The sequence below is a fragment of the Hippocampus comes genome, unplaced genomic scaffold, assembly GCF_001891065.2.
Source record: "Hippocampus comes isolate QL1 unplaced genomic scaffold, H_comes_QL1_v1.1 scaffold92, whole genome shotgun sequence".
Taxonomy (NCBI): domain Eukaryota; kingdom Metazoa; phylum Chordata; class Actinopteri; order Syngnathiformes; family Syngnathidae; genus Hippocampus; species Hippocampus comes.
The window spans coordinates 591,405-602,374 of record NW_017805379.1 but is presented as its reverse complement, the minus strand read 5'-3'; the positions used below and the strand labels follow the sequence as shown (position 1 = coordinate 602,374).

General features: G+C 42.5%; 1 protein-coding gene across 1 annotated transcript in view; it reads left to right on the top strand.

Annotated features, from left to right (window-relative positions):
- cdin1 (CDAN1 interacting nuclease 1) overlaps positions 1 to 10,970 on the top strand; it is a 61,838-nt gene that overhangs the window by 12,302 nt on the left and 38,566 nt on the right. Inside the window, exons 5-6 of the mRNA XM_019872649.1 lie at positions 1,371 to 1,431; positions 5,587 to 5,659. Coding sequence (XP_019728208.1) covers positions 1,371 to 1,431; positions 5,587 to 5,659 — 134 coding nt within the window. The remainder of the gene's footprint in view (positions 1 to 1,370; positions 1,432 to 5,586; positions 5,660 to 10,970) is intronic.

The following is a 10,970-nucleotide window of genomic DNA, read 5'->3' as shown; positions in this document are numbered from 1 at the left end:
CAAATGACGGCGGCCTTAAAAGTACGTTCGAGACAACTGGATTAAAGTTATGGCTGAATATTCTGAGATCGCCACAGTAGCACTGTTGCTATTTCCGACATGCTACCTGTGTGAGGCGGGGATTTTCTGCAGCAACGGCGACTAAAACAAAATTACGAAGTAGACGTGACGTAAAACACACACTTGAGGTGTCATTGTCTCCTATTACCCCGAGATGGGACCGTCTGGTTGCAGAAAATCAAGCTCGGGGCTGTGGTGAGTCGTCATTTTCATGCACTTTGAATTTGCATTGTATCGTATTTTGAAGGCATTAAACATTACCATAGCGATCAGTGTTGCGGCCAGATTAGACGCTCCTTGTGTTTATTATTATATTTCGAAAACACCACCGTTTTCATGCAGCTCATACCATATTATTTTGTTGTATTATTTCCGCCACACCTTAAATGCCGGTCCCTGAAAATATTGTCTGACATAAACCGGTCCGTGGGGCAAAAAAGGTTGGGGACCCCTGATCTAGTATATATTGTATAGTACATGCATTTGTGCAAAACAACATCCCGAAAATGGCACCTCTGAAGAGACACGTTTACGAAGCACAGTTAAAACTGAAAGCTATCACTTACGCGTAGGACCATGAGAATCGAGCACCCGCGAGAGAATTCAAGCTCAACCAATCCATGGTGCTTGCTCCTTTCGTTTTATGAAACGGCGCCATCTATCAATCCGGGCAAGGGCGACAATAGCGCAGCAACATCCTGCGGATTACAAGGGATGTCATTATTTTAGCTTTCGCAAAAGCCGGCATCATTTCTGAGAGGCCGCACGGCAACGAGACTGACTCTAACAATGACGCCAGGGAACCTGGCGTGTTAGATTGCGAACTGGCGCAACTGTACATTTCGGATACAGATTAGGATTTGGATGGATTTGATAATGAGGATTGATCATAAAAATCACGTGAGTACGTTGTTAAATGCTTCAATAAAGTACAACCGCACTCAGTTTTGCTCCCGCTGTCAAAACATACATGCTAGCATGTTTTTTTATAAGATAGCGTACATTTTACCATACCTATAAATATGTGAATCGTGAATCTCAAGCTGTTCTAGAGCTGGGGAGGGAAAACTGCCTTTTTGGGCAGCAGCGGTTAACTAACCACTTTATTCATGTCTGGCTTTGGGGGTTTGGGGGGTTGGATTGGAAACCCTCGGAGCCGTGCTGCTTTAACCACATCGAGCCTGCCATATGCCACCCAGGGCAAAGTCATCAGGGACATTAGCATGTCTTGGCTAGCCTGCGCTGCTCCCCTCTTCTGTCTGCCTCGCATTTGTTGTCAATGCTTTTGTTCTTCTTTTGTTGTAATGAAGGTATCTGAGCGAGGCCACGGCGCATCCCTCTGCTCCTGTCTTGCTGGAGTTGGCCAATGAGGTAATGGTTTAAGCTCCACCCCCACTCCCCACCACCCCTCCAGCTCCTTCATTGATGTCCTTTTGTATCAATGCCGAGATAGAGGTTGGCAGCGGTTTTTGATTTTCTCTCTTGTCTGTTAGTCATTATGAAAATTGCTGAAATGGTCCGCGCCATTATCAATTATTTAATGTAATTAGCTCTCACCTCCATCAAGCAGATGTGAAAATACTTTGTTGTGTTTTATCGTGCAATTTTCCCCAAATTGCACCGGCCCGGGCAAAGTGCAAACTGCAGACAGGTGAGGAGCGAAGGGTCAGCCGTTAATTCCTCCTTCTATCACTTCATTGCTTGTTTGATTTGACATGATGTCGCTGGTTGTGCGTTAGGTTAAGTCATGGGTATTTACGAAACCTAAACAATGACATATGTAAAAAAAATACATACCGCATTCCACTAATAGCGACCAAGGGGGTGACTCTGGACCGGTGCGGAGAAATCGCATGACACAAAGCAGATTTGGTGGAACAAATAAGTTACAAGTTGTTTCCAAAACAAACATGGATACACGCATCACTGCGGAGCGACCATATGTCTGAATAAAGATGCCATATCCACAAAGAACACGGATGGGAACGTTTTTAGAAAATGCAGCAAGACCCCAGCACACTTTAAAGTCCCTGTAAAATGAAAATAAATGTCTCGTAAATTTGACACACCACAGAGGAGCGTTGGTAACATCCCTGCCAAATGTGAATGATTTAAGAAAAAAAATCTCCACGCATATAAAATGAGGCTTCAAAATAGCCACTATCTCTGCTCTCAGATGCTGTGGGCGTGGCGTGTCTGCTGAATGCACTGAAAACCACGCCCATGTCAACTGTCCATCAAACACCTCTTTTATAACTTGGAAAAAGTTTGTTACCCTGTTGAGCGTCTTTCTTATGATAACACATAACTTCATGTTTGGGCTGCAAAAATATATTGTTGAAAGCCCCCTGTGGCTGGAATATAGGTCATCCACACTGCTCCAAGGAGGAGCTCTCGAGTGGCAATGTCTGCCCAAATCCACAGCCCACACCCAAAATTAAAATTCCCTACCTCGTGGCGCTTTTACCTTCATCACTGTGACATCTACACACGCATGGTTAACAACAAGGCACTCTAAAGCCGTGACACCATCGCAGAGGTTTTCAGTAATTATCTTCAAGCCTGTAAAAGGTATTTCGAAACAAACGGCTAAATTCACTTTCAGGGGTTGTAAAATAATAGGAAAACGTGTTTACATGCTTCACTGCAGCTGTTTTAGTTTGCAACATGATCCAAATGAGCTCAGCGGGCAAGTCACGTCTTTGAACTGAGATAATTACAGTTATTACATGTTTTTCCCACTGATGAGAATCTTTTTGAAGGAGTTGGTAATAAGACTTTAGTTTACTACATTATTCTGAGGATTTGAAGAAATATGGAATATACTTACAAGGTTTGATATGTGCACTTCATCATTTTTTTTTGCATTTTGTGCTTCCAATTAGTCCACCCAAAGAAAAAAAAATTATCACCGAGTTTGTGAAACCAGATGTCACTTCCTTTTATTTATTTGTCATTTCCGCACATTGCCCCCACGTCAGTCCAGCCTGAGTTTGCCCATTTAAATCCACATTAGAATTTTTATTGCGTCCTTAGACCAGTCAATGGCACTGAAGTGTTTCTTAATCTAAAATCAGAGGAGCTCACATGCATCAGTGGCGCCTCAAAGCTAACTGTCATTATTCATTCTCCATTTAATTGACACAAGGTTTTTTCTTCCTCTTTTTAAAGGACTGATTCCGGCTCCGAGATAACTGTCTATGAACCATTTAACTGTCATTTTAATATGCTACTTAACATTTAAACCAAGCACTCATGCTCTCTCAGACCACTAATTGATGTAGTTTCATCCCTTTATGAGACAATATATCTCCAATGGCGAGAAATGATTAACAATGATGAAAACCGCTACCGGACCCTTTTCGCCCCTAGATGTCCCCCGTGAATATTGCCGTTTTATGCCCAATATAGACTTTTTATGTAAAGGTCAGTTAAACATAAAGGCTTTAGAATAGATGCCAATACGCCTTAACCTTAAGTCACGAACGTCTTCAAGCTTGTTGGAGCAAAATATTCGCAAGGGGACCCACAGCTGACATTGTATATGTGGTCTGGATAGCAACGTGCCTCACTAGACCTCATTTCAGCCAACATTTGATTTTTAGACTTTTTTTAGTCACTGATGCGCATTTAATTTCGGTTCAGTCCCACTTTTGGTAGTCCCCCCCCCCCTTTTTTTTCAACAGCAAAAATAGACTTGAAAAGTCTGTTTGTCCTGGGGCATCGAGTAAGGATGTAAGACTGCTATGTTAGCTTATTGCGCTAGCAGGCGACTTGCTAGCTGCCACAGGCAACTTGGGATCCAACTATAAAGCATTATTGGTGTGTTTATGTTTTAAATTACATTTGTGGTGGATTTGAATTTCTACTTTTGCATGACTATGATTACCAACCCTCCCTATTTGTCCTTAACATTCAAATAAAGTGATAGATGAAGGGTATTTTGTGTTTTTTAAGTCATATTAAAGTGGTTAACTTCCTACTTATACATGACATAATAATGTTAAAATGGCAACCGAGGCATTTCCTTTTCAGTTAATAACGGTTCTGTGAGGGCAAAGTTTGGGCCCTGGAACTCATTATTGCAAATGTAATTAATCTCTCTGGGAAATTGTGTTTTGAAATAGGAGAATTGTAGGTTGACCATGGGTCACACAACGGTATTGTGTTCGAGAGTTCCACACTCATTAGCCCTGGGAAAAAATGAACTCTGGAATATAATGCGCAAAAATTATTTACCACAGAACAAAGATGACTGGTAAAGTGCTATAATGCATGCATTCTGTCTTGAGGGGATGCTGCTGCTTTACCGGGAATCTATGATCCTCTTGCTATCCAAAGGTGCAAATGGAAAGCAGGCCAGTTAGCTGAGAGATAAGGCCTGGGTGTGACAAAGAAGCAAAATGTAGTCGGAAAATCTAATCGCTATGCTCTTTATTGAGAGTGGCCTTTTTTATGTTGTCTTCTTGAAGTCATAGTAGGGTGACACTGACAAATGCAACTGACGTTAAAAGGAGAAACTCTTGTGAAGAGTCAATAAGATGAGCTAAAAGGCTTTTTAGTTCCCTATTATGAAAACAAGATTAAAATATTCTTTTTTTACTTCTGCCACAGTCCTCAAAAAAGGCTTAATTTGCTCTGAAGCAAAAAGGTTTTGGAACGCCTTAATGTGTCGTCTTGTAGTTGATGTTGGTTGAGTTAATTGAATTAAATGGTTTTCAAAACTATTTTAGTGTCCATCATTGTGTCCAGCACTTGATGGCTCATTTTTACTAAAAACAATCGTGGACAGATTGCATCTAGCTAATGATACTACTTCTGTCAAGTGCCTTTAAATGTCTGTCAGCTAGTTTGATGCTGCAAAATGTACACAACCAGTTTCCACCAAACTTTTCGAGGACTTGCGCATGGGTCAAAGAACAAGACCAAAAAAAGAAGCTCCAGTGAAAACAAGCCTGGAGTTAAGTTGTCAACCACTGGGATGAAAATTGTAGGCCATCACATAAACAAAACAAAAAATTAAAAGAAACTCGTGACATCACAAATCTGGTGAGAGTGCAGATCACAGAGCACCAAAATAAATTAGAACATTTGTTTTTCTTTTTTGTAGAACATACAACTTCCGCACGATTCCGGGGCTTGTGATTTGTGTTCAGATTTTTTTTTTAATATCTAACATTATATCAAAGGCCTTTTTTAATTACATCAATCTCGTTTCAATCGTGATACATACTGATATTGAATTATCACCCAGCTTGAATGTCAATTTAGACATCCAGGTCAAACTAATCCGCAAAGATCCAATCAAGGCAACCGGATTCTTTGTGTCTGTTGAGTTAGTAAAGGTTTGATAGCAGGAACAGGATAGCTTTACATCACATTCATTATTTGCTATGGGTAAAACTTTCTTTTTCTAATTAACACAATTTGGAAATTGATCCCCTTGCCAAAAAGAAATAATTGTGAATTCATACCATACATTAAGACTTATTTTTTTAAATTAAGGCTAATTTTCTCGTTTTCTAGGTGGATTTGTCTCCTGCACTGATGGCTCGCATCATCCTAGACAGGTTCCTTCAGGACCTGGAGGGCGAAATGCGTGAGTTTCCATTCGCCCGCTCAATCATTGTCTCCCATCAGTCTTAATTGGAGTGGTTTGTCTCTGGAATCCGCCTTCTGTTCTTGCCTTTGCTGTATTTTCCCCTCTGCTCCATCCAAATGCGCAACAGACTACCTCGAGTAGGTTTGACGATTGAGTGGTAGGAGGGCCGCCGCCCCTCAACTGCACTTTGGATCAATGCGAGCTCACCTCATCAGTGTTATTTATAACATTGAAGTCCTTCCCCCTTCATCCCCAGTTACATCCATCTAACGTAGCTTCACCTCCTCCTTATTCCTGCATCCTCTCTGCAACCTTGCCGGGGCTCCACTGAGGAAATTGTGTTGGCAAAACGTGACGAAACAAAAAGCAAAACAGCGCAGAGGTCGTGCTGATGGATGAGCTGCAGGGGAAGTAAATTCCAGATGCTTTCAACTTTTTTTTTTTTGGAAAATGTCAAAGACATTGTCCAGACGTTCTGTCAGAAATGTAAAGGGACAGTCAGGCAAGTGTGAGCAAACACATTAGTAATTCATGGCAAGCGGGTTGGACATAAAAAGCTAACATAATAGGTACCATCGACCTGTATGTTGTTATTACTTTTTGAGTAGTTGGAATTTTCGTTCATGTTATTTGTAACAAAATTTTGCCTAGTTAAAAAGACATCGTTGTGCCGAGTCAGAAGTGAATTATCCGCGAGGGAATTAGGGCGATCTGCAACTGATTAGTGGATAGACGTATCCTACTATTTGATTCTGAATTTGAACGTACCCTGTAGACATGATTGGCAAAATGATGTTGCAGATAGCGGAATTGCTACTTGTGGATAGGGACAATTTTATTTAGGAATAAGTATTTTTAGTTTGACCAGGCAGGTATCTGCTACACAGTGTACGTAGCTGTTAAATGTTAAAGGGGAAGTGAAGTCCAACATCTTCTTGACAGTAATCTGTTCTTTGCCGCTCGGCGACTCCAAATACGTCATTCTGATTCATATTGTGTTTGTGGAATATGAATTAAGGAGAAAATCCACCTGTTTTTATCCACCTCAGGAGGCATCACAGTTGCTCAGGGCTCAGTTAATGTTCAAACTCTGGAAACAGGTGATCGTTACCTGAGCCCCACGCAACTGTGATGTCACGTTCATTCAACAGAAAGTGACAAAATGGCCGCCCCCTGAGAAAGCTAAAAACAGGCGAAATGTTTTACTAAATTCATATTCCTCAAACGCAATATTAATCAGGAACATGGAACCAGTTATTGTCAAGAAAATTCAAGACTGGACTTCCCCTTTAAGTTGGCTTACTATAGTAATTTGGTATTAGCTTCACAAATTTTTGAAAAAATAAATCATTTTAAATGCAAAAAACATCACCATCAACAGCCCTATGCAGAAGCCTGCTTGTTGACCAGAAAAGACGTGCTCGCTATTTAATCACCAAGGAGATGGAAGGGGATGTGCGTTATTTTCGAATTCACCACCGCCCGGGCGATTTGTCAACGTCAAAGTGTGATTGCTTTGGACCTACAGCACCGTTATCCACTGCTTGTCAAAATACAAGTCGCCGCGGTTTGTGGAGGTGGTCATTCATCCGGCAGATGCAGGCAATCTCGGATGTTATTAGACCGCTTCCCTGCGTTGCTATACAGTGAAAACATGATTTGGTGTTTCACGGCGTGTTTGATATCACTTTGAAAACTGTAACACTCGTGAGCGCATCGTTATCAAAAGAATAATTGAATAGGAAATACAAAAAGTTCATCATCCTACGATTTAGAGCACATTCTATTCTATCAAGAATGCTGGTCCCACATACACATGATTAGCAATCGCTGTTTTTCTTTCCTTTTTTTCTCCAAAACAATCAGATATGAGAGTCAGCAATGTCGGCTTTCATATAGACTGAAATTAGCTCCATTTTTCTTTTCATCTTCCGATCGTTTGAGCTACGTAGTCTTGCGATGTTATTTATTTGGTACTACCATCGTAGCGTCTACGAGCGTGCTGCTAGCTAGCTTTGACGACACAGTTCACTCATCTCGGAGGAAAAAAAAAAGATTGTGAACTGCTCTAAAATATGTTGTGGTTTGGAGGAAGTTAAACGGCTAATTATGGAAAAGTTGTGTTCATCACATCTGTCTGGAAAGCCAGCAGCCTATTGTGGTTTTCTGTAAAATTGTGACTTGATAGCGGTCGTATTCATGACCGGATTAGGCCACTTAAGTCCCCGCGGAAGGCCGCCCGCCACTGGTATATTACATTCAAGTCGTGCGTTAGCATCATGAAACAATGCCTCCTGTAGGGAATTGTCTTTTCTGGCAATTAGCTCACGGGCTGCTTCAGTGCTAGTGGCAGGCGCATTTGTCATGCTCCTCTTTGCACGCGAGTTCCTTTCGGACTCCAAAACGTCCTGTGAAGATCAATAGACTTCTATATAAGGGACATTAACCCCGACTGGGGGGAGTGGCTCGCTGTTGTTTTTTTTTCCCCTCTTTCTTTAATTCTCTCCATTCTCCTTTGCATTCAAGAGATATAGGGACGGTGCCTTTGGGTGCTGGGAATATACGTCTGTACAATCACCCGTGCTGGATCGATACAGACTTTCAAATTGTTTCTTGCGGCTTCCTTGTTTTGTTTTGCTACTCACCATGACGACCAATCTCACACACACACACACACACACACACACACACACACACACACACACACACACCCCGTCACCCCGCCCCCTTCTCAGGAGGTTCTTTCAGCGAAAAACATCGGCAAGAGCGTCCGCGAAGCAGAACGAAATAGTATCTGTTGGCTTTCGAAATAAATCAATGCGTTCAAAGCAGTTTAGTATGTATTGAATGTGATATCAGCAATCATAATGATCCTTGTCTCGTCGAAGCTGATTTGTCCCAGTTGGAAGGGAAAGGTCGCATGAGAACTTAAATGCAGATTTTGTCCACTATTTGAAGGTCACACGCCTCCGAAGCAGGAGTATTAAGGAAGCTGAAGCCATTCATTACTAATATTGAAACAATCGACTTGTCTATGTACTATAATTTATAATATAATATAATATAATATGCTGCCTCACAGCTCTGGAGCTGAGTTGGAATATTGCCTCCTGTGTGGCGTTTGGATGCACTCCCGCTGCTTATTTGGGTTTGTGTGGACATTCCGGCTTCCTCTTGCATTCTCAAACATGCATGTTAGGTTGTCGTTGTCCTTCGGTGTGAACCAAGTCTGGTTGTGTGTCTCCTGCCTCTCTGCTGACACCAGTTAGGAAAAGTGATCTTCAAAGGGCATTGACGGATAAATAATTGGATGTAGTATTTTTATTAAAAAATAATTATGGTCTGAACCAAACTAGACGCCTGATCCTTTGTGTAACACAGTCAGTCAAGGCACCCGAATGTCCACTACATGAGAAAATATGGTCATAGCATTCATTAAAATCTCCACTGTGGAATATCGGTTGTCACGAGCAGCCACATATCGCGAAGGTGCTCCCGCTCCTTCAGCACCCGCCTCCCGACCATCTTTGCTATGCTTCAATCTCGTCAGCCCTCTTTCGGCTCCTCTCTTTGACAGGCGCTCTAGATTTAGACATACTTTTTTTTTTTCTCTCTCTCTCCCTCGCTCCCTCTGTCTCGAGGAGGCAATTTTGCTAGCTATTTGACCTTTTCCATTTTCCCAAGGCCCGGCTCCAGATTAGATTGCTCCCTGCGTGTTTTGTAACTGTGTGATTCGAGCACCCGCTAGATTTATTGTAGCATTCCTTTACAGAAGCCCCGTACGCCAGGTTATAAATGTCCCGCGTTTGATGTTAACACTGCGAGAATGTTTCCAGGCTCCTTTTGATCTATTCATAATGGCTCCGGTGTTTTGTAGATACCTGGATGTCACGTTGCGTTGCATCCAGTCAAACTTGGGAGTCCACTGTCATTGTTAAAGCTCTCGCTCACCTGAACTGTTTGCGTATGCGTGTGCAGAAATAATGAGAGAAGCAGGAAAGGGAGTGCATGCGGAAGGAACGATGAGCGATTCTCCTGCAAGTGCGGCGGAGGCGAGCTGGGCCGTGGCACTCCACTTGACAAGTATACTAATTACTCCCTTTCATGAGAGGAGCTCCAGCCAGCCTCTGCCGCAGTCTAATGGCCTGACCTATGTAGCCTCGCTGCTGCCAGATCTACCGCTGCAATTCTTTTACACACATGCGCACACACTGGAATGTGTAGAGTCTCATCTCAGCGCTTTCAGGGAGAATCAGGTGGAAGCAGATCAGTTCTGCCCCAGTAACCTCTTCAGGGAACCGGCTCCTCCTGCACCTCATATAACCACGGGAAGTCTAAAAAGACCTTTTATTATTATTTTTTTTTTTAAAGTGTCCTACCGATCTCTCTCCCAAGCCCCCCTCCGCCCCACATCTTCTATTTGAGGAAGCATTTAAAAAGGAGTAAATTGGAAAATCAAATGAGGGGGCTTTAGGCAGCCGTGGAGATTTGCGGAGCTGTCGTCCAGCATCGGGGAGACTCATCCATCACGTCGCGCAAGTAGTCAATTCCTGGAGTATCTGTAAATGTTTTCAGATATTAGCCAATTTATATGCTCCGAGATTCATCATGGAAAATCAGCTTTAGCGCGGCGCACATTATCAGGCCCTGTCTCTCCCTTGCTCCATGAAGTTTGATGAACGAGTGAACCCAACCCCCCCCCCCCACCCCCACCACACACACTTTGTGGATAAAGTGTTTTTTTTAATTAATAAACAAACTTGCAGAGGAGCTCATCAGTGTCAGAGGCAATAACAATCGTCATCCGTTATTGTTTATTACGGTCCTCCCTCAACAAATGTTGCTATCTAATGAGGTTTCTCAGCATTTGCGATAATGACTTTTTTCACCCAGGCGGAGGAATTGAAAGAAATGACACACGTGAGTCGCGATAAATCAATGTTATTTTGTTGTTAGCTCGTCTTCTTTTTGAGTTTTATGTTCCAATGCAGCCTCGTGATTTGTTTAGCAAATCCCAACGGAGGCGTAGCGTCGTATTTGTTGTTTTCCCTCCTCCTCTTTTCTCGCCGTGTTCAGATGCTGACGGTGTGATACGGTGCCTTAGTCACAATTTATACCAACGCGGGACAATTACAGTAAATTTGGTGAATGTTTACAAGGGGGCAAAGCTGCGCTGCAGGGCTTTGTTCTCTGTGTCTGGTGCTCTTCAGATTGTGCTTTTTATATTCCTCTATTTTATGTATGTCGCTGCTTGTTTGTGTGTGTGTGTGTGTGTGTGTGCGTGTGTGCGTGTGTGTGCGTGTGTGCG